The sequence below is a fragment of the Lampris incognitus genome, chromosome 6 (assembly GCF_029633865.1).
Source record: "Lampris incognitus isolate fLamInc1 chromosome 6, fLamInc1.hap2, whole genome shotgun sequence".
Classification (NCBI taxonomy): domain Eukaryota; kingdom Metazoa; phylum Chordata; class Actinopteri; order Lampriformes; family Lampridae; genus Lampris; species Lampris incognitus.
In genome coordinates, this window is record NC_079216.1 from 56,318,159 (window position 1) to 56,342,526 (window position 24,368).

Below are 24,368 nucleotides of genomic sequence, written 5' to 3' on the forward strand. Positions count from 1 at the left end.
GCGTCCACAGCACGTCCCGCCGCCATAGAATGCTCAGCAGCCTGATGATGGAGTCCTTGGCCGCATGATGAGCATGCTTGAGAGAGTCTTGGCCAGGGTGGAGCCGCGCAATCCTGAGCGTAGTCAGAAACGCCCCAGCCCTTTCAGCGCACCGCCATGTAGAGTTTGTGGAGATGTTAATCACTCCACCTTGTTTCACTGCAAATCTGACCATCTCTGTTTCAAGTGTCTGGCCCCTGGTCACTCAAGGCAGCACTGTCCAAACAATGCCCCGCCCCAACTCAGCCCGGTTTCGGGAAACTAGCTGACCTGTATTCAGAGGGAGGCAATACAGGTCATAAAGAATCCTCCCACTCGCTAGACACCGATATTTTTGATTCAACTTTTAATTTTTCAATTTTTCTCAATTTCAGTCAACAAACATTGTGTATCAAAACACTCAGACTGTGGGTGGCAGTGACAGCTTATTTTACGTACCAGTGAAGGTGGGCGGCAAAGTGACTCTTGGGGGTATGCTAGATAGTGCCTCAATGGCATGTCCAGTCAGTGATACTGCTATGCGTAACCTGCTCTCTGTTGGGGCAGTGTGTGAAGCAGAGAGATTCTCCACCGATGTGACTCTCATTGGTGTCGGTGGTCGACGAGTGCACCCGAAGTCAGCCTTTTACATTAACATGCAAGTTAATGACTGCAAAATGATTGTGCCGACGATTGTAGTTGAAGGACAACATGATGACCTAATTATCGGAACCAATGTGATCAAACACATACTGTGTGAGTCAAAGAAGTGTAGTACGTACTGGACAGCAGTTTCTGCACCGTCCTCTACCGACACTGAAACCGAACATTTTCTCTCCATGCTAGCTGGCTTGCATAGATGGGGCGCTGGTGAAATGCCTGACAAGATAGGCACAGTACATTGCAACTCGGCCACTTGCCTTCAACCCGGCTGTGAATACCTTCTGTGGGGAAAGCTGCCAAAACTCACACATGTGTCTCCTGGTAGTGCGGTGATGAAAGAGCCTACGTCAGCACGGTCTGCACCCAAAGGACTGATGGTCGCCAGAGTTGTCACACCCCTGTGGGCAGATGGATGGGTTCCCTTGAAAGTGATGAATGTCTCTGAAAAGCCTTTGTTTTTGAGACGTAACGCTAAGCTTGCTGACCTGGTGCCCTGTGTCGCTTTGGAAGATTTAGACCTAGTCAGTGGTCATCAGAGCGCTTCCACCGTGCCTGCTACTCCTGTCTGTCCTGATGCAAGATGTGCTGGGGAGAATCTAGAGTCCATTGGCCTGAGTGAGCTGGACATCAGCCTGTGTGATGCGTCATCAGACTGTAAAGACAAGTTGTCCAGACTTATTGTTCGCTACCAGGATGTCTTCTCATGCAACCACCTTGACTGCGGCAAAGCAGAAGAGTTTGTCCACAGAATCCACTTGATTGACCAAAAGCCATTCAGACTTCCTTTCAGACGTGTGCCACCGAGCCAGTATCAAAAACTACGTCAGGTCTTAAGTGAAATGGAAGAAAAAGAGATCATTCGAAAGTCAACAAGCGAGTATGCCTCACCATTAGTCCTTATCTGAAAGAAGAATGGTGATTTGCGTGTGTGTACTGACTTCAGGTGGCTGAACAAGAGGACTTTGAAGGACGCTTACCCTCTGCCACATCAGGCCGATTGCTTGGCAGCACTTGGTGGCAATTCACTGATCAGCACAATGGACTTGACTTCAGGATTTTATAACATGCCCTTACATGAGGATGACAGGAAGTATTCAGCGTTCACTACACCTATGGGGCTTTACGAATACAACAGGCTGCCACAGGGGCTCTGTAACAGTCCAGGGAGTTTCATGAGAATGATGACTTCCATTTTTGGTGATCAAAATTATCTAAGTCTGTTATGCTATTTAGATGATATTTTGATTTTTGCTCCTGATGAAAGTTCTGCCCTTGCACGTCTTGAAATGGTGTTCAAAAGACTCCGTGCCCACAACTTGAAATTGGCACTTAAGAAATGCTACTTTTTGAGGAAGTCTGTCAAATTCCTTGGCCATATTGTTGACGAGCATGGAGTTTCGACTGACCCAGGCAAAGTTGAGAGCATAAGCAGTATGACTGTGACTGACTTGATGGAAGCGGATGGAGTGACACCATCTGAGAAACGTGTGCGATCTTTTCTTGGCATGCTAAATTTTTATCAGCACTTCATCCCAGGATACTCAGCCCTTGCGAAGCCCCTGTTCTCACTGCTGGCTGGTCAGAAACAGAAGAAAGGCCAAAAACCTAGGTATGCTGTAGTGAGCCGCAAACTAAAATCAACCGACTGGACTACTGACCATGATAGGGCATTTGCTGAACTCAAACAGGCCCTCATAGATTCCGTTGTTTTGGCCCACCCAGACTTTAGTCAACCGTTTTTGCTGTCTACAGACGCCTCGTTGGATGGCCTTGGGGCCGTTTTATCTCAAGTGCGTGAAGGTGACTCAGTGGCTAGACCAATTGCATTTGCTAGCAAGTCCTTAACTCGGTCACAGAAGAACTAGCCAGCCCATCGATTAGAATTTCTTGCACTGAAGTGGTCAGTTTGTGACAAGTTTAGCCACTGGTTGAAAGGCCACGACTTTACTGTGTGGACTGACAATAATCCATTGACTCATATTATGACTAAACCTAAACTTGACTGTTGTGAGCAGCGATGGGTGTCAAAATTAGCCAGTTACAATTTTGACATCAAATATGTGCCAGGCCCAAGAAATATTGTTGCTGACGCTCTCAGCCGTGTCCCTTTTTGCAAAAGTGTCGGTCGCAGACTAGTCAGTGAACCACTTCATGACCTCACCAGAGAAGCTGCTGTTTTGTCGGACACAGCTATTCAACAGACCTTCAGAGAGTCAACCAACCAGTCTGTAATGGCAGAGAAGCAAACACGTCTTGTAGCCACAAATACCCAGTCCCTTCCTATGTCAGCTCAGTCTTTATTCACACAGGAAGTCTCTGCTGTTATCCAGTCACACACTGAATGGACCTCTGGAGCAAAGACGCGTGCGACAGCCCTTGTGCGTCACCTACCCCAGCTCATTCCTGACGGTTTGCCCAGCCTGCCTGCCTTTACTGCTGGAGATCTCCGTGATGCACAATCTAGAGATAGTACGTTGTCTCGCATTCGTTTTTTTGTGGAGAGGTCTCGGAGACCATCCAGACGGGAAAGAGCACAGGAGTCGATTCAAGTCCTGAGGCTGCTGAAACACTGGGAAAAGTTTGTTCTGAGTGATGACGTCTTGTACAGAGTGTCACGTGATCAAATTTTGAAGACAAGACGCCATCAGTTTGTTGTTCCTGATTGTCTGAAGACTAAAGTCTTGAAAGGAGTGCATGACAGTGCAGGTCATCAAGGTCAGTCAAGAACCCTGAGCATTGCCAGACAGAGATTTTTTTGGCTGCACATGGACAGAGATGTGAGAGAATACGTTCGTCATTGTCAGCGATGTATAGTGAGCAAAATGGCCGAGCCTGTAGGAAGAGCTCCTCTTGAAAGTATTGTCACTTCCAGACCACTGCAACTTGTATGCATTGATTTCTGGTCAGCTGAAGATTCGCACAACAAATCTGTGGATGTTTTAGTAATGACCGACCATTTTACCAGACTGGCTCAGGCCTTTGCCTGCAGGGATCAATCAGCCAAACAAGTAGCGAAAGTCCTCTGGGAGAAGTATTTCTGCATCTATGGATTCCCTGAGAGGATCCACAGTGACCAGGGTCCAAGCTTTGAAAGCGAGTTGATCGCTGAACTTCTACAGTTATCTGGTGTGCGAAAGTCCCATACTACTCCATACCACCCGATGGGAAATGGCAGCGTCGAACGTTTTAATCGAACGCTGGGCGATATGATCAGAGCTCTTCCCTCAGAATCAAAGCAAGACTGGCCCAGACGTTTACAAACTCTCACATTCATGTACAATTGCACTGCCCATGAGACAACAGGATATGCACCATTTTACCTGATGTTTGGAAGGGTGCCCCGTCTTCCAGTAGATATCCTGTTTGGAAACATCTTGACTGACCCTGATGTGACCGACTTTGGCAGATATGTCACGAAGCTGTCTGAGGACCTTAAGGAAGCCATGCTAATTGCTCAAGAGCATGTGACAAAGGAACAGAACAGACAGGCAAGACTGTATAACAGGAAAGCGAAAGGACCGACAATTGAAATTGGAGACCGAGTGCTTGTGGCTAATAAGAAAGAGAGAGGAAAGAGAAAAGTTGCTGACCGATGGGAGTCTATTGTTTACACTGTGACTGAGCTGAATCCCCAAACGCACACATATAAGATACAGGACACTGTCACAGGGCGTGAGCGGACTGTCCATCGTAATCTACTCATGCTGGTGAATTTTCTTCCTATTCAAGATGTGCCACAGTCTTCTCAGTCTGGTCCCTCAATGTCCTCCGTCTCTGTCCATTCCATGGCCTCAGGTCAAGCTACGTCAGAGCACACTCAGACTCAAGTGTCCGTTCAGCAGGATGAGACTCAATGTGGAGTTGATGATGTGCACAGTCTTGTGAGCGTCCCTGAACCTGAAAATTACTCAGATATCCTGCCTGCGTCTGAGGACAGAACCAGAGAATGGGTCAGTCACCTGAACAACACCCCAAGTCAACAGTCTCCTGAAGGAGGTGCTAGGGAGCCTTCTACTGACTTTACTAACGACGTGTTGACTGACAAGGTCCCAGACTCACACTCTGAACTCTCTCATGCCTCACTCACTGATGACACTGCTGATAGGGATGACACCTCGACTGTTAGTGGCCATCACACAGTTTTGTCTACAGTTACTTCTGACTCTGTAAGTGACGCTGCACATACTGTTGCACCCACTGAACTGCCTGAGTCTGCACCACACCGCACTACACGTCTGGGTCGTGTCGTTCGACCAGTTAACAGGATCCTTTACACCAGGGGTCGGGAACCTTTTTGACTGGGAGAGCCATAAAAGCCAAATATTTCTAAATATATTTCATTGAGAGCCATATAGTATTTTTAACGTATAATAAATTAAATATGTCTTACTTTTAATGCGACTTCTGGTGCTGCATGGTTTTGCTGATGGCCTTGTAGTCTGGTTCATACGTGGTGAGGTTGAGCTTCATGCAGGCGTTGAGGCTTCCATCAGTTAAACGTGAGCGTAGGTTGGTCTTAATGTTCCTCATATGCGAGAAAGACTGTTCACATGCATATGTAGAGCCAAACATGGTCAATACGGCAATACTCACACGCTGCATTGTGTGGTATGTCACAGGAAGCTCGTTCCAAGTTTTAAGAATCAGCTGGTCTTCAGGTTGAAGATTTTTAATTTCTGTCCACTTGTGTTCCCTCGCCAGCTCTGCTCGCTGTCGCGCAAGACTTTCCAACTCTCCATTAAGTGACTTGAACTTACTCATCCACATGTCTGATGCCTTCAGGTCAGCAACTTCCAGCTCAAAGTCTCCGATAGAGACCCCGGGGATGCATGTCAGGTCGATTTTGTCCACTGCACACTCATGTGGATGAGTGATGAACTTGAAAAGACCAGTGCGCGCACGAAATTCTCCAAAACGTGCTTTGAATGACTGCAGGAGATTGAACGTAAAGCCAGCTAGCTGCTGGAGATCCAGATGTTGAGTGGAGTCACTTGCTAAGCATGCATCTCTAAATTGTTGCAGTCTTTCAAAGTGCAGAAGACGACCTGTTTCAATGTCCCTGAGAAAGACTTCCAGCTTGCTTTCAAATGCAAACACTGCTTGTTGAAGGGATGAGATTGTATTTCCAATACCTTGCATTTTCACATTGAGCTGGTTCAGATGGCCAGTTACGTCCACGAGATAGTGAAACTGCAGGAGCCAGTCAGTGTTGTCTAGCTCAGGATGCTTGACGCCTTTCATTTCAAGAAAAGTCCGGATTTCACTCAGGCAAGCTGCAAAACGGCTGAGCACCTTCCCCCTTGACAACCAACGCACGTTGCTGTGTAAAAGCAGACCGGGATAATGATTCCCAACTTCTTCTAACAGAGCTTTAAACTGGCGATCATTTAAAGCTCGGGCAACAATAAAGTTGACCACTCGAATGACCAGAGACATCACCTCACCAAGCTCCTGGCCACACGTCTGAGCGCAAAGCGCCTCCTGGTGCAGGATGCAATGAAAACTTAGGATGGCTCTCTTTTCATGTTCACGGAGAAGCGCTACAAATCCTTTGTTCTTCCCCAACATACAGGGTGCACCATCAGTACAGACAGAAATAAGTTTATCCATCGGTAGTTTTTTTTCTTTAGCAAACTCCATGAAAGACATGAATAAATCCTCTCCTCTTGTTGTCCCTTTCATTGGCAAAACAGCCAAGCTTTCTTCACGCAGTGTGTCACCTGCAGCATACCTGGCAATGATACTGCACTGAGATAGATGGCTAACGTCTGTTGACTCATCTAACGCGAGAGAAAAGTATGTCCCGGCGTTTATGTCCTTAATTTGTGTTTCCTCGACTTGATTTGCCATCATGATGCTACGATCGTGCACAGTTCTTGCTGACAGGGGCATGTCTTTTATTCGTTTGATTATCTTGTCTTTATTTGGGAAGTCATCAAACAGTTCATTGGCCACATCAAGCATGAATGTTTTGGCATACTCGCCATCTGTGAATGACTTTCCATTCCTTACTATTGCCAAAGCCCCCGCAAAGCTAGCGGAATTCCCGTCACCTTGCTTGGTCCACACACGTAGTTGCTGCTGACTCATCTGCACTCTCCGCTGTAGCTCCTCGCATGCCCTTTTCCTGCTGTCCCCCGCTGGATATTTCGATGCAAATGAAGCATGGTGCGTATCGAAGTGCCGCTTTATATTTGACCGTTTCATCGATGCAATTTTATCATTGCATATTAGACATACCGCAGATCCTGCTCTCTCCACAAATGCAAATTCCTCTGTCCACGCAGCCTGGAATGCACGGTAATCATCGTCTTTTTTTCTTTTCGCCATCTTTTCCGTTACAAGGGTTGAAGCGGATAAACTAGTTGGCTATCTGATAAAATTGATTTCTTCACCTTTACAATGACCCGGACATGCTCGCGAGCCATTGGTTCCTGACCCGACCCACGGGTGACCCGTGAAATTTATCTTCAAAACTAATTTCTGTTTACTTTAAAATGACACAGTATTATTAAGAAATATCACAAGTATTTTAAAATCAGTTCCAAACTGATTTTTTTGAAAAAAAAAAAATTTTCAACTCAAAATTGTCTGGGAGCCATATGCCGTCACCGGAAGAGCCATATATGGCTCGCGAGCCATAGGTTCCCGACCGCTGCTTTACACGATAGCTGGACAAGATGTCACTAGACGACTGCAGCAGAATGTTCAGACTGTATGCAGCGCTGTAGTTCAAGCTCTTAGGGCATAAGTCTCTGTTTTTTTTTGCAGATCTTTCTAATGTCCTTAGAAGTGCGGTACTAGGTGAACACTTATACCTACTTCTATGTGTATTGACAGTTTTTAGGCAAGTGTAGAATGTGTAAGGCATTCTATAACCGGTGGTTGGTTGGAGAGTTTTTGACGTCGCTCTCTGTCCACCGCATCCTTTTTTTTTTTTTTTTTTTTTATTTCTGATTTTCCCCTTTTTTCTCCCAATTTAGTGGCCAATTGATCCCTATTTTAATTCAAACACCCACCCTCGTATTGCATGCGTTCGCCAACTGCATCTCTCCGGCCGGCAGTCTCGAAGGAAAGCGCCTCCCCACTTTCGTGACAAGGCGAATCCAAGCCGAACCACTGTTTTTCCGACACACACAGAGACGCATTCACATGACGAACACAAGCCGACTCCGCCCCCCTCCCGAAGACAGCGTTGCCAATGATTGCTGCTTCATCGAGTCCGGCCATAGTCGGATCTGACGAGACCGGGGCGCGAACCCCAGTCCCCAGTGGGCAACTGCATCGACACCAAGCCGACGCTTAGACCGCTACGCCACCGCGGACCTGTCCACCGCATCCTTAAAGGATACTTCTAGAGTCGGTCTTCTTGTGTGTAGTCCCATGACACCAGATGAATCATAGCTATAGTTTGCGAACATGTGTATAATTTTGTCCAGAATTCAGTGGGGGTGGGTGTAACAGAGTTGAAAATGACCTCACTCAGATAAAGTGAATTCTCCCAAATTTTGTATTTTAACATGTTATTGTAATCCAATGCTTTTTGATGGTTTGTGTAAACCCCAGATGTTGTACCGCATTCACTAAGGTTAAATATGAGGCTGCGCGACTGTTTGTCTAGTTACTTTCGCTTTGACACATTTTGGGCATTTGCGCTATTCGTACCTGAGAGCTAGACCATCTCCACTGGAGACTTGTATGCAGTCGCGTTGCAGCAGAAATCTCATGGATTGTTGTTTTATTTGTGAATGCAGGCAATAAAAGCCACTGTTAGGAACCCCTGGTCTGAATCTCTATCACGAACACCTGCACAAGTGAGGGTCGTTACACAGGGGATAGACCTATTGTAATGGAAAGGTTTCCTTTATTTTTAGAGCCTCCCTGCCACTAGGGGCATAGTTCCATAATCTTGAGTCTTTTGCCTTCTAGTGGCATAGATAAGTACCGCAGTTTCAGCTACTTCCTTTTCCTGTGACAACAAGAAAATTGTGTGACAACAAGAAAATTGTGTGACAACACAGCAATATCCATGCTCTATCATTAGCCATCACCTAGTTTCTACCCGTTTGAGTGGCAATATCTGTAAGTAAAGCTATTATCCATCATTGCTAGAATCTTTATTTTGAAGTATTTTTTACATATTTGCTACAGTTTGTACAATTTTGGTAACATGTATGACAGCACATTTTAATGATGGCATTCAGGCTATACCTTTGATGCTAGCGTAAATAAAGTGCTCAGTGCTATACCTGATTAGTTACAACTTACATTTTATTCCTGCAAAGAAAATGTTAGTTTTATACTTACATTTGTTTCCTGAAAAATCAAGGATTAGTTATCCTAACTGTAATTCTAGATTGAGTAAGCTATTTTGTATTGTATACTGATGAATGCTTTTCTGTTTGTTTATTTTCAGTTTCACACTTCCTTGTTATCAAATCCCATCCATATACAACACTGGTCTGTTCCTTGGAGGATATGATGCAAGGGAGAGTTTAGCTGGCTGTAAAACCTAATATAGGACAAGAGTCACATTGGGTGTAGCAGTACACCTATCATAAAATTATTTACTTCTCTGGCTAATATTCACGGTGCCTTGATGGAAGTCATGGACATTTGAATTCATAGAATGATCTTTTCTCCAAGGACTATTTTCAGGCTAGACTTTTCAAATTAATCTGTGCCTTCAACTAAAGTAAAACACAATGATAATGTAACTTTGACCAAAAAAATAAAGGTGACACGGTGAAATGGCTGAGCCTGTACTTTTTACTTTTATACTTTGAGTACATTTCAGAGCCTGTACTTTTTACTTTCTACTTGAGTAAAGAAGTTGAGTCAGTACTTCTACTTTTACCAGAGTCTATTTTTACACAAGTATCTGTACTTCTACTTGAGTAGAGAATGTGTGTACTTTTGCCACCTCTGTGCACATCACATGCACAATGTCCAATGGGGAAGGGAGAGTTTAAAAACACGTGATCGCGGGGGGAGGGGGGGGTTAGATTGCATACAAGGTTAATGGTATTTGTCTATTGTTATGATTTATTTATAATTACAAAATAGGTGCTTATATCTATGTATGCAACTGCTGGCTAATTCATTCCTGTTATTCAGTGCAGACATTTCTGTTTGCAAATGATAAAGTATTTTTCAGTTAGACAGCGATTGCACATTTTACTGCTCGTTGAATATGCCCTGTTCTTTGACAGGATTTTCCAGGTGGTTGAATAATTGTTTCTGTCCACCAATGACCAAATATAACGGCTTAAAGATGTTACATTCTTTAAACGGTTGTTTCTAAAGCTATATATGTGTGCATTAAACCTTTTTGAATGTTCCCCCTGTTAGACATAGATTGCACATTTTATTACTGGTTGCAGTTAATGATATGTTCTTTCCCGTGTAGCTTTATTGACAGCTGACAATTGCTTATGGCATGAAACAGGGTTGTACTGTCTCATAAAGAATTTACTTGAATCACTGAATCATATTATGTACACTACCGTTCAAAAGTTTGGGATCACCCAAACAATTTTGTGTTTTCCATGAAAAGTCACACTTATTCACCACCATATGTTGTGAAATGAATAGAAAATAGAGTCAAGACATTGACAAGGTTAGAAATAATGATTTGTATTTGAAATAAGATTTTTTTTACATCAAACTTTGCTTTCGTCAAAGAATCCTCCATTTGCAGCAATTACAGCATTGCAGACCTTTGGCATTCTAGCTGTTAATTTGTTGAGGTAATCTGGAGAAATTGCACCCCACGCCTCCAGAAGCAGCTCCCACAAGTTGGATTGGTTGGATGGGCACTTCTTTGAGCAGATTGAGTTTCTGGAGCATCACATTTGTGGGGTCAATTAAACGCTCAAAATGGCCAGAAAAAGAGAACTTTCATCTGAAACTCGACAGTCTATTCTTGTTCTTAGAAATGAAGGCTATTCCATGTGAGAAATTGCTAAGAAATTGAAGATTTCCTACACCGGTGTGTACTACTCCCTTCAGAGGACAGCACAAACAGGCTCTAACCAGAGTAGAAAAAGAAGTGGGAGGCCGCGTTGCACAACTGAGCAAGAAGATAAGTACATTAGAGTCTCTAGTTTGAGAAACAGATGCCTCACAGGTCCCCAACTGGCATCTTCATTAAATAGTACCTGTTAGAGCCTGTTTGTGCTGTCCTCTGAAGGGAGTAGTACACACCGGTGTAGGAAATCTTCAATTTCTTAGCAATTTCTCGCATGGAATAGCCTTCATTTCTAAGAACAAGAATAGACTGTCGAGTTTCAGATGAAAGTTCTCTTTTTCTGGCCATTTTGAGCGTTTAATTGACCCCACAAATGTGATGCTCCAGAAACTCAATCTGCTCAAAGAAGTGCCCATCCAACCAATCCAACTTGTGGGAGCTGCTTCTGGAAGCGTGGGGTGCAATTTCTCCAGATTACCTCAACAAATTAACAGCTAGAATGCCAAAGGTCTGCAATGCTGTAATTGCTGCAAATGGAGGATTCTTTGACGAAAGCAAAGTTTGATGTAAAAAAAATCTTATTTCAAATACAAATCATTATTTCTAACCTTGTCAATGTCTTGACTCTATTTTCTATTCATTTCACAACATATGGTGGTGAATAAGTGTGACTTTTCATGGAAAACACAAAATTGTTTGGGTGATCCCAAACTTTTGAACGGTAGTGTATATGTATATATAGATATAGGAAAAAAACTTTTAATACATAGCAGTACAAGCTTGTTTCGTAGCAGCTGATGAGTGCACAATGCACGAAACAAGCTTGTACTGCTATGTATTAAAAGTTTTTTTTCCTACATCTATCTTCGATATTCCGCTCCTCATTTGTCGAGCACTTTTATCAACACCATTGACGGTTTCCGAAAAAAACAAAAAAACAAAAATGCTACACACACACACATATATTTTTTTTCCCCCATGTACTTCTGAAAACATTGGTGAAGAGAAATTTATTAATGCCAGGCTAACGAGTAAAAAGTATTAATGATTGGCTTCAGAGAACGTGTCTTTCCCTTCTTTTGAGAGGAGCTGCTAATCATCCTGGTAGGCATCCAGCAATTCAGCTAAGTTAGGCTAAATGCACTGTTCAACACACCTTCAAAATGCACGCAGAGAAATAAAAAAGGTATCCACAATTTTATCTGACTGTATGTAAGTAAGACAAATCGTAAAAACTCCAGAAACTGAACTATCCCTTTAACTACCAGTCTGCAATAGAAAACTCTACTGGTATCTGTATGCCTTAAAAAAGGGTGAAAACAATCATCTTCCCGTTAAATGTTATACCAATGCAAATACATTAACAATTCACCAAAAGTGCACAAATGCAGAGAAGCACATGCCACTTTCACTCAAACACACACACACACACACACACACACACACACAAATTAACTACCTGTTCCTGTGGGAGAAGCTGGTTCACTTGCTGAAGATTGAGCGTCGTCGGCTGGACAGAGATGGAAAGGGTGACAGCCGGGTAAGTAGACAGGCAGAGAGACAGATAGACATTAAATTGTAAAATGTTTCTCCATGGTATGTCTTAAGTGTGGGAACATTACTCATTCATAATTTAACATTATACAGCTCAATAAAGTATTTTTCAACGGCACAATCTTTATGACATGTGGGTCAGGACTTGCTTGATATTCAAAGTGAATGAGCACTCCATTTCATTACCACTTCATTTATTTAGCCTGAAATTACCCTAATAGGTGTTTATGACCTTTTTTGGGGGGGGGGGGGGGTCCTTGAACCAGTCACTTGTGACTGATATCTGTCCGCTCTGACATCACTTTTAGTTGAAATAAGATGTATTAGCTTGAGTAAGTTTACCATCAATTGGTGTTCATAAAACATGTAGTTTATGCACAGTTTGTTGGTTATCAAGGTAACCAATTCAAGGACCTAAATACTAAAATAAAACGTCTGCACAAAGGGCTCAGAGATAATGGTATAACTCTCTCAAAAAAACTGGGTGTTTATTCCGGACAGATTTGGACCAAATGTTACTGAACATTTTTTGGGGGGGGGGTTCCCCCCTTTTTCTCCCCAATTGTATCCGGCCAACTACCCCACTCTTCCGAGCCATCCCGGTCGCTGCTCCACCCCCTCTGCCAATCCGGGGAGGGCTGCAGACTACCACATGCCTCCTCCAATACATGTGGAGTCGCCAGCCGCTTCTCTTCCCCTCACAGTGAGGAGTTTCGCCAAAGGGACGTAGCGCATGGGAGGATTATGCGATTCCCCCCCAGTTCCCCCAGCTAACCAGAGGAGGCGCAAGTGTAGCGACCAGGACACATACCTACATCCGGCTTCCTACCCGCAGACACGGCCAATTGTATCTGTAGGGACGACCGACCGAGACGGAGGTAACACAGGGATTCGATCCGCCCTCCCTATGTTGGCAGGCACCGGAATAGACCACTACGCTACCCGGACACCCATGTTACTGAACATTTGTCAGAGTTAAAAAAAAAAGAAAAGCTGTAGTCATTTTAAAGACATGGCAATCAGATCATAGCAGGGAAGGGAAACACAAGACGTACATGCAGACAGAGTAGAGGGACTGCTACCTGCAACTGTAGTCCTGCCCACAAAGAAGCTGATTGGCTCGGTTGTTTCTCCATACTGGAACAAGCAGTTTCAATAATTCTTCTGTGCTGTTGCTGCCATCGCTCCCATTTCTCATTGAGTATTTTACAATGAGTGGAACAGCGCCCCTCTACACGTTAACGTGTGGTAAATGTCAGCCAATGTGTGTGGTGAAACGCTGTATTGTAGTCAGGGAAACACGCAGACCTCCGACACTATTCATGGGTACCAAATACGTCACTTCCGAAATGCCCGCCGCCATATTTGTGTCCGAATGACTGGCTCCTGCACCTTTTAAATTGGACGCTGTAATTGGGATAAATGTTATGAGCCCCCTGAGCTCCTGTTGCTGTTTTTTCTTTTGTCTTTATGGTCTGTACGCATTCATCTGACATCACTGAACACATGCAAATACCGTAAATTGTGCAGAAAGTAATTATATACATAATGTGCATAAAGTAATTATAGAAATATGTGCAGAAAGTAATTACACATATTTCAAACACAGCATATATGCTAGATGGCAGACAACTTATGATTTCTAACCCCTACATAGTTACTCTTTTAAATAGTAGGAGACATTATGAAATGAATGATGTACCACTGGATATGTTAAGGTTTATTTTTTATTAAAAGTAAACTCTATTACTGTTGGTTTATTTAAAGCCACATACAATAAGTACACAGGTTACAGTAAAGCTCACATTTATTACCTTGATGTATCAGTTTTACATTTTACATGAAACTACTGCCTGTCTATTCTGTGGGGACCACAGATAGGCAAATATTACAAGAGCACAGCCAACTGTTACCATCTTGTCTAGGGAGGTAGGTTGTCCTTGAGTGGCTGCTTGGCAGAGAGACAGCGGGATGGTGGTCTGAAGGATGGTGTACTTGTTCCTGACCAGGCCGATGACTCTTTCCACATGGATCCTGACGGCAGCCAGTCCCCTTGTTGCTTCTAGTTCCAGTGGATGCAGTCGCTGCTTGCCTTTGGTGAATGCTGCTATTTTCAACTGTGCACAATACAAGCCAACTGTATCTTTGACATTGAAGCCTCTGTCTGCAAGAATGACATCTCCTGGTGACAATTTCTCAAGATATCCAGTTTTCTGTGATGTGCTTGTCGCTTGTGTGTCCATCCCCCGGCCATTTGTCACAAAGGATATAACACCCTGTGGTGTTATTGATATCAGGTATTTTACAGTGTTGTGATGCATGTACTGAGAGTATGTCTGTGCACGAGCTCTCAAGGTCTTTGGCTTCTCTATAAATATTTCAAAACAGTCAATGATAGAAGTGCAGTTGCTATAGTTATCCCTGAAACAGATGGGCAGACTGACCTGAATTTGTTCTTTTGATAGCCAAAATATAAGTGGTGACAGTCTAAAATACATGACAACTAATGTACTATTAAATATTCTGGCAACACTTGTCTTAGACGTGAAATAAATAGACAAAAAAATATAGAGGTAAATTGAGCCTTGTTCTCATCAGTGTTAACAGAAAGCTATGAAAGGGAGTCAGTCTCGGACTAGCTTTCAGAAATCCTGACAGAAAGGTAAAGACAACCATTAATTTAGCATAGCTTGGAAGGCCTGTGAGTTCCTGTACCATTTCATCATTTCCTTTAAATGCCTCTTCATTAAAAGAAAGCAGATCAACTGTGTCCTTTAGACTATGAACTTCTGCTCTTAAGTTGAGCACACTCATTTGTTAATGCTTTGACTGTAGCTTTGCAGGCTGCATTTGAGCATGGTTCCATGGTGCCTGAGCTATGAGTGGCTTGAAAGTAATTCTGCTCACAGTCTGCCTGTACTCCCATGGTGTTATCGGTGTCATCGCTGGTGCTGGAAGGGGCCACAGTCTCATGGTCAGGGTCACTGCTAGGGGCCAAAGTCTCAGTCATTTTCCGTTTCATCTGCTGGGTTTGCTCAAATCTACTCTTGGCATAGATGTTTTTCTGCCGCTGTCCAGCTGAAGTGTGTGCAAACAGGCTGGGTACATAATCAGGACTCATGGGGTTGTCATTTTTTCTTCCTAAGCAGACAGAGAGGCAAGAATGGTAGAATATTACATGTGTGCATACCATCAAGATATTGACCAACCTGAGCAAGGTAATTTCCCTTTCATCTTTTTCTCTCAGACATTTTTCTCTCTTATTCACCTTTGTGCTGCAGATAAGTACTGTAATGTATATTTAACAAGGGTGATCTCAGCGCACATCTGCTGATCGGCAATCCGGTGCTTCTCAGGGAGGACAAGCATCAAGTTAGAGAGGAACACTGGAGCAACCTGGGCAGTTGAAGCCTTTTTATTAAGGTGCAAGTGAAAGAAGGCGCTTTCACTTGCACCTTAATAAAAAGGATTCAACTGCCCAGGTTGCTCCAGTGTTCCTCTCTACCTTAATGTATATTTAACTAAGTGCAGCGGTAAGTAAGGGTAGAACTATTGGGTTTAATAAAACTTTCCTTTTTAAAAAATATCTGGGCAAGTGATTAGTGTAATAAATCTAACCATTACTTCTTTTCCCTCACAGGGCACGATAACGTTAGCTAGCTTACTACCCAACCTGAATAGTTAGCTAGCTAACATTAGCATAATGTATGCAAATAACAAGCTTATGATACTACTGTATGCGTTTTCCTGGCAAAGGGAGCTAAAAGATATAAATAATAATTAGCTAAGTTAAAGGCAAACGTAACTTACCAGTGACAAAGTATTGACCGCACAGTCTGGAGTTAGAAGTTGGCTGCCAGTGGTCCCTTCTGATTGAAGCCAGCTATTTATTCCGCCGATCTAGCTCCTTTGGGATTGAATAAAATTGTAGTCCGGGGTTTCTCTGACGACTGTTGTTACACCCAACAGCACAACATATCCCGGGCATATTGTGTGAACTTTTTTTGTGTCTAGAGACTCTAGAATCACAACTAGTCTACTCTGGCAGTAGTGGTTGTGCAGCTGTGACCTGGACACAAAAATGGCGGCGCTAAAACACAGTGACGTCACAGGGTATCTATGAACTGCAGTGAGCCACTGTATTGCAGTCAGGGAAACACCAAATCTCTGAATCACTTTGCTAAATTTGAAAAGCGGGTGGGATGATTGAAAATAAGTGCCGAAAACCGATTCAGGGGTCCCAAATTGAGTCACAGATATGAGTCTGTGGAGTGCCCGCATGAAAAGCGCGGGGGGCGGTACCCTTTGAGATACAGACACAACACAAATTTTGTAGCCCAGTATATACAATATGTCAACTGTGAACTAGCATTTACAGTTCAACCTCATACTCACAATCCATGCATCCTGCCGATGACAAGAGCCTCAACTCCAGGTGCAGTGGGATGTTTTCACACAACATACATAGACTCTGCAGAAAGCGTCGGCAACGTGCTGCACTTGCTGTCCTGTAGTCTTCCAACATCACTGTGACATGTTGCTGTATCATTGCTGAGGATTCAGTGAGGGCCAGCCAGTCGACGTGCCGCAGAGTTTTATTAGGCATCATGTCACACAACTTCTTTATGACCGCTGGTTTTTGACTGCTGAGGATGCAGACAAGTTTGGCGGACTCCTGAGTTATTAATGTGTGCACATCTTCGCCTCCAGGGTTAACCTCCTCCTCTTCCTCCATGGTCAAGCCCCATCAGCTACATGCAAGCGAACATTCACAAAAGCAGAAGCACATAACCTCACATATCAACACATACATACAGTGGATATTAAAAAAAAATTTTTTTTCGAATTTTAAGGGCTTTGTTTTGGGGCAGGGCCAAGTTTGCCTATTTTCATTATAAGTAACTGCAATGGGCCACTAACCACCAGGGGGCCCCCGTGGGTTGTTTGTTTTTTCCCCAGAGAGGGGACTGTGATGAAATCATTTACGACTTTGCCTCAACAAATTTTACGAAACTAAAAATAAATAAATAAATTAGGAAACTTTGTTTTTCCCCGCTCTCCTCCAGCACCAACTTCCGGTTTTTTTTAGGCTTCAGTCGTTGCTAACAGAATAGTGAACCGGCTATCGAAAGCAATGTTGCAAAACTTACTGTACAGTTACATTAACATTTAGCAGACACGAACAGTTATATTAACATTTAGCAGACACTTTTATCCAAAGCGACTTCACACAAATAGTTAAATTAAATACTTCAAATGGCTGGCGCGGGACATCGAACAGCAGACCCGTCGTCGCTTGGATAACTTGGCGTGACAAAAGACAGAGCCTGCCAGAGACGGCAGTTTTCCCGCCCAACTTGATAGCTCCATTGCTAACAGGCTAGTCAGCCGGCTATCGGAAGCAGTGTTGCAAAACGTACTGTACATTTACATTAACATTTAGCAAACAACTTTTATCCAGAGCGACTTCACACAAATAGTTAAATAGATTAAATAAATCGTTAAAATGAACACCGTCTATACTAACGCTGAATGACGAAAACAGACTGAATTATGATGGCGGATAACCCGACGAGCTCCTCCAGCAATACGACCCAGAAACCAGCCGGAAGTTAGCTTCTTCTTCTTCTTCTTCGCTGGTGGAAAAAGGTATTGCGAGGGAACGCGGAAGTATTGCGACGGAACGCAAAACTGCCCCTCTTTTTCCCCCTCACCATGTCCCTGTTACGGCTTCGTAGTCCCCCCACACAAGCGATTGGGCAATTAAAAAATGTAACTTACACAGCTGTAGGCTGCTGGTATGAACCATGAAACTGACCAGTAAAAGAACTGCAGCTAACGGTGCACAGACATGGAATGGCGATTACAAGAACAGCGTCTGACAATGGAAATACATTCATTTCAGGCTGAAAACAGTAATGCATCGGAATTATGTATAACTTAATAATAATAATAATAATTAAAGCCGCAAGCGGCGTTGGGAAGGGACCAAGCATTGGCACTGTTGCGCCCCCTATGGAGCAATTTGAATGGCTTTGTCCTCATGATCATATACCTTCACCCAACGTCAATAATTAACGCTATGATACGTAGGGGCCTTTTATACACCTAGCCTGTAATAGACTACCGTTTCAACATGAGACTAAACCGCTGTTGGTAATGTAATAAAGATTGAAGAATCTTGCTTCAGAAACAGTAGCCTACCCGAGTTTCCAACTAGATATGACAATGTCGGATTACTTGGGACGCCTGTGTCCTAGACGATTACCGTAATTTTTTAAAATGTCGTAACACTTCCATTGCTTCAGAAACGTGCAAGTTTCCAAAACTGGACCAGACGGTGTCTGATTTCTTGCGTCCTAGCCGACTGCCGTAAAAAGAAAAAGTATGTCGTTATACCCAGGTGTCCTGGCGTGTGGTATGTAGAGCTGCAGCGCTTCCACACCAAATAAGTCAAAATAGCGGGCAAACTATATGACTGACATAGGTGGTCCCAATAGTAAAGTTGTTGAGCACATTGAGATGCATGGGTCGACAAAGTTTTGTGTTGATCTGACTTATGCTGTGGGAGTTATGGCCTTTTAAGCATGACCCTTTGTTATAGCGCCACCATCTGGCTAATATGGGTGATTTGGGGTGCCAGAGTAGTGGGCGGCCGTATGAATGCACCTACCAAATTTGGTTGGTCTAGGACTTATGGTTGCTGAGCCTCAGACACTTTTAGCTGAGAAACCGCGCCCAAACTTATACAAGTCAAAATGGTGGGCAAACTATATGGCTGACATATATGGTCCCAATAACAAAGTTGTAGAGCACATTCAGATGCATAGGTCTGTGCAGTTTTGTGTTGATCTGACTTATGGTGTGGGAATTACGCATGACCCTTTGTTATAGCGCCACCATCTGGCTGACATAGGTGATTTGTGGTGCCTGAGTAGTGGGGGGCCGTAGGAATCCACGTACCAAAGTTGGTTGGTCTAGGACTTACGGTTGCTGAGCCTCACACACTTTTAGTGGAGAAAAATAATAATAATCCTAACAAATACAATAGGGTTCCACCAGCTTCGCTGCTTGGACCCCTAATAATAATAATAATAATGATAATAATAATAATAATAATAATAATAAACCTTTTCAAGGGTGCTACATAAGGTTAATGTAACGTTACCAGCCACTGACAGAGAAAAGCAGGAAGGCGAGAACGGGACCCGGTAAGCGTCACGTAGTGCCCCCTGGGTAATGCAGTTTATTCAGGGCCATTAGGAATCGCCCGGGGAACGTGACATGGAGAGGGCAGCAAAGAATACCGGCAGCTTGTGAGAAGTCACGGCACGCTAAAGAGTAAAATGTAAAAGTCCCGGTAGCAATACATGCAGTGTCTTGTTTTGTTTTGTTTTTCAGAACAGTCTAAATTATCCAGATCTTCCATCATTTGATATGTTAATACTTGCAACAAAAAAAATCAGATGAGCCTTTCTATCAAGGGGAAAAAATATTGCGTCTATGTTTTTACATGTATCTCACCATAAAATGCTGGCAGTAGAGATATCTTTTCGTCATTGTGTAGGAGAGATTGTCTGGAATCTGGCAATATCAGAACCATTATGGTGGAATACTCTATGGCCTATGGTGGAATACTCTATGACCTATGGTGGAATACTCTATGGCCTATGGTGGAATACTCTATGACCTATGGTGGAATACTCTATGACCTCTGGTGGAATACTCTATGACCTATGGTGGAATACTCTATGACCTATGGTGGAATACTCTATGGCCTATGGTGGAATACTCTATGACCTATGGTGGAATACTCTATGACCTCTGGTGGAATACTCTATGACCTATGGTGGAATACTCTATGACCTCTGGTGGAATACTCTATGACCTATGGTGGAATACTCTATGACCTATGGTGGAATACTCTATGACCGACGTGTAGGGATTTGGGATGACCTGTGTTTGTATATGTGCGCATTAGCATACTTGCGCACAGGTGACCTGCACATGTCTTCTGAACTCAACTTTTTAATCATTGCAATGAAAAGACAATACAGTATCATACAAAGCGGGATGTAATGTCAGCCCTATTTGGACACAATGTCGAAATTTGCTGTAATTTAAAAACTGGATTATGCAATGACGAATTCATGAGTAATCCAAACAAGAGTAATGAGTGTGGAGATGGATGCAGAGCTATATGCATATTGTAACTATGATTAAATCTGATGTAATTCAAAATTAATTTTCTCACCAACAACAAGCAACTAGCATCGTTGAAACACTCTAAACATGCTGTTTGATATGCACTCCACCTCACTACGATGAACACTTTGTGAGCAAATCAAATGAGAAAAGGGGATGTGAAGTGTCTGTTAAGGGATAAAATGAAAGTGCTTTGGGTTTGGGGGAGGGCACTGTAAGCTGTCGCTTAAGGCCCTAAAATGTTCAGAAACGGCCCCACTTTGGCACCTCAAATGAAAATCTACAGATTCATTCTTCTCCCCACTTTATTCGTCTACAGCAGCAGAAAACTTGCAGAAACTGGAAGCATATCTGTATCTACTCGGAAAAAAATATGGTTCTCAATTATGTTATGGTGCTAAGTGTTTTTGATAATTATTCAAAGCAAAGAATCAATTTTCTTAGCCCTTTCTTTCTCAGACTGTTTTCTGTCATCAGTACCGCTGGTTGGAAAACACTCAGTGAACAACAATTGGTTGTCTTTTTTTTTTTGTATTGTTAGCACATGGGACAGTTTTAGAGAGACACATTAATCGGAAATGAGCAGGTGAGCATTTATTCCTATATTATAACCAGGCCATCCCACTTAACATTTTACTTTAAAACAATTTGATCCATTGTCCTGCATCTTGATATAATGAGACGACTTCCTGCATTTTGAAACAAAATAACAAAAGCACCCATCTTTCCATCTAAACATTAAACAATCTATTTAGATTTTTATCCAATAATGATCTCTGACAGGCCCAGTTGTAGATCACACTGATAGGGGGATACAGTATGGGATATGTTGGGGAGCCCTTACCTTAAAGGACAAAAAAACCCTTTAATATATAAGGTCTGACTTTGTCAAAACTAGGTATGAAAGCCTTACTGATTGTCAATGCTCTAGCTAGTCTTGAATTATCTACGTAATATTACATACATATTGAACATTAATAATTCTCCAATAGAAACAGATAATCCAGATCAAAATTTCAAGTATTGTTTGTTTGTTTCTCTACATCAATTTTTGGGCATAGTAAATGGATAAGAATTTAAAATGTTATTGGTTGAAACCAGAATTGAGGTGGTGTAGGCTATCACCATAAAGCAGCTGGAAATTGGTTTACTGCAACATTTCAATTTCTCTCCAAATATTAGTAATTATAAATTAATAATAAAATCCACACCTAATGTGAAGCTGCACTGAGCTGTAGGCTGATAGGATGCACTGAAAGCCTGGTTGGGAAAGGGCAGGCCAAACAACCACAAAAAAAGACAGCCATGATCATTCTTTACCATCAAATTGGTGTTAGCACCCAGCGAGTAGGCCTGTTATTACATGCTACCAGATGTCTTGCCACGGGGAAGACCAGACAGTCAATAACAGAAAGGGAAATAAACTTGGGTGATCAAGCCCTTCTCCTACCTGTTTAACACATGAACATCTAAAGTCATCTCACCAGAGGAAACAGCGGCAATGTCTGGACAATTCTTGGTGCAAGACTCAGTAAGAGTGGGTAATGTTTATTTATGTTCAGAGCTGGTCCAAAACATGTCTTACCCTTTTCTGTGTGTACATCAGGCTTCCACAGCCTGATGAATATGAATGAAACTTTTTGCACCCCCCCCCCAAGGCAACTTTGTAGGGTGGGCTGCCCATTCATCTGGATGAGTTTAGCCCACCCTGTCCACTCCTTAGAACCGGGCCTGATCTGGCATTCTCTGCTAAGAAGTCTTCACTCTGTCATGTTGCACATTTTCACCCATCCATCCATCCATTATCTGAACCGCTTATCCTGCTCTCAGGGTCGCAGGGATGCTGGAGCCTATCCCAGCAGTCATTGGGCAGCAGGCAGGGAGACACCCGGGACAGGCCGCAAGGCCATCACACAGGGCCGGCATACACTCTCTCTCTCTCTCTCTCACACACACACACACACACACACACACACACACACACACACACACACACACACACACACACACACACACACACACCTAGGGACAATCTAGTACAGCCGATTCACTTGACCTCCGTGTCTTTGGACTGTGGGAGGAAACTGGAGCACCCGGACCACATGCAAACTCCACGCAGAGGATGACCCGGGACGACCCGCAAGGTTGGACTACCCCGGGGCTCGAACCCAGGACCTTCTTGCTGTGAGACGACCACACTAACCACTGCGTCCCCATGCCACCCATGCACATTTTCAGTGGTCACAAATTAACCCACTCCTCGGTCAAAAAACACCAACATGGCACATGGCTAAAGACTGCTCCCAGTATTTCCCATCGGTCATGCCTACAGCAATTTATTTCATAATTTCTTATTCAATCGTATTGTATTTTGACGTATGCCAATAGTAGGCACAAGTGTAACTGCAGGTTACACATGCATTTAGGGCTAAATATGCCCCTTATGTTGTAACACTGGGCTGGTGTACGTAGGTGCAGAGATCCTGCCCAGGGACTGCAGATGCAAATCAGCTGCCAGCTAACTCCGGTGCAACTGTAAAATCGTGCGTTGTCCCTGTCAAATAAACAATTAACAATAAACGAAACTAAACTCAATCAGCAAGAGCCCCGGGACCCACAGACAACGAGATGGGGATTTCCACGCTGCTGCTTCATTTCTACCATACACAGCATCCACCCTACCGTGCCAGGTCTCCACGGCGCTCACCCATCACACATGAACAGTACAACATGAAACTGACATATGATTTTATGATTTTTCATACAGGACCTCTCGCCAACCAACGGTGAGAGTTCGTCCTCGTGGGCGCCGGTCGAAGCAACGCTGAAGACGTCCCCCCTCGGGCGCGTCACCACAAAACAAAAGGGGCATTGTCGGACTGACTCGCTAACCGCTCGACTAAAGGCTCAGACCCGCCAGCCAGCGGCCAGCGTGTCTACTTATCCATGCACGTCACAGTATATTTGTGTCATATGATTAATTCTATGTAGTCTGAAATTATGGCACATAGACTTGACCTCCATCCAAACTGACTGCCAGTCAAGCAGAAACCGTATAGTGGGTATACGACTGTTCAATGTTGTTTTTTGTTTTTTTTTAAGAAATTGTTAAGTGTTTTTGGGCTGGGACCCAAAACAAGCCGTCTGCTGATGACGTCGTCAGCCACGGCTAGAGCGACGCGTTTTCCCCGCCAGCGACCAGCAGTTACACCTCAGCGATGCGGAGCCGCGTTCCGCTGCCCGACGCGAGCGGCTGCGGAGTCGCGCCGCCTGCCCGCGTCAACTCCCGACTGTCGCCCGATTGTCGTACTTGGTCCGCGGTCGCGCGCGCGGTGCCATGAACAGACGCGGATCGTGCAACGCTTGGCGTAACGTGCCGACCGCGCGGCGTTCAAAACGTGTAGTCGCTACTTTTCGGTCGCGTTCTGCTCGTGTTGGTCCGTTTAGGGATCTCTAGTGAAGCTCCATGGAGCCGATGCACAAACTCACCTGTCCGGCGCGTCTCTCCGGGACAGTGTGAACGGACAGTCGAGGTATCATTAAAAACGAAACCATTAGGATAGTTTTACTTTCGATACCCCCCCCCCAGACACACACACACACACACACACACACACACACACACACCTCTCCCGGTGGCTTGTTATAAACGGCAGCTGCGTGCATGTAAAGTTGTGTTTCCGCCAGAATGCAGATCGTGCATGTCATGATGTCTGCACGCTGCAAGAAGGACGTGACTGCGGCGAGATTGACGCCGCGGTGCGCAGAGTTGCGCATATTAGCGAGACTCTAAAATGGACTAAGAGGGTCGTTTGTTCGCTCGCGCTTTGCGAATTTTTTTAAAAGATATGTTGGTCAAGTCACGTGACCTCCCCGGTCCTCTTCCCTACGAAGTAAAAGCGCGGGAGGTCTGTTATGGATAGCTTTTCTGTTTACGCCTCCTTATCTATACTTTCTG

The 24,368-nt window shown here is 43.9% G+C and overlaps 1 protein-coding gene across 1 annotated transcript in view; it reads right to left on the reverse strand.

Moving 5' to 3' along the window:
- The window catches only part of nlrc5 (NLR family, CARD domain containing 5), a 114,287-nt gene extending 90,303 nt beyond the window's left edge, over nt 1-23,984 (reverse strand). Inside the window, exons 1-3 of the mRNA XM_056282449.1 lie at nt 23,900-23,984; nt 16,601-16,956; nt 12,469-12,495 (exon numbers count right to left, since the gene is read on the reverse strand). Of these exons, the coding sequence (XP_056138424.1) occupies nt 12,469-12,495; nt 16,601-16,940 (367 nt within the window). The 5' untranslated portion in view covers nt 16,941-16,956; nt 23,900-23,984. The remainder of the gene's footprint in view (nt 1-12,468; nt 12,496-16,600; nt 16,957-23,899) is intronic.
- Between the last annotated feature and the right edge of the window lie 384 nt (nt 23,985-24,368).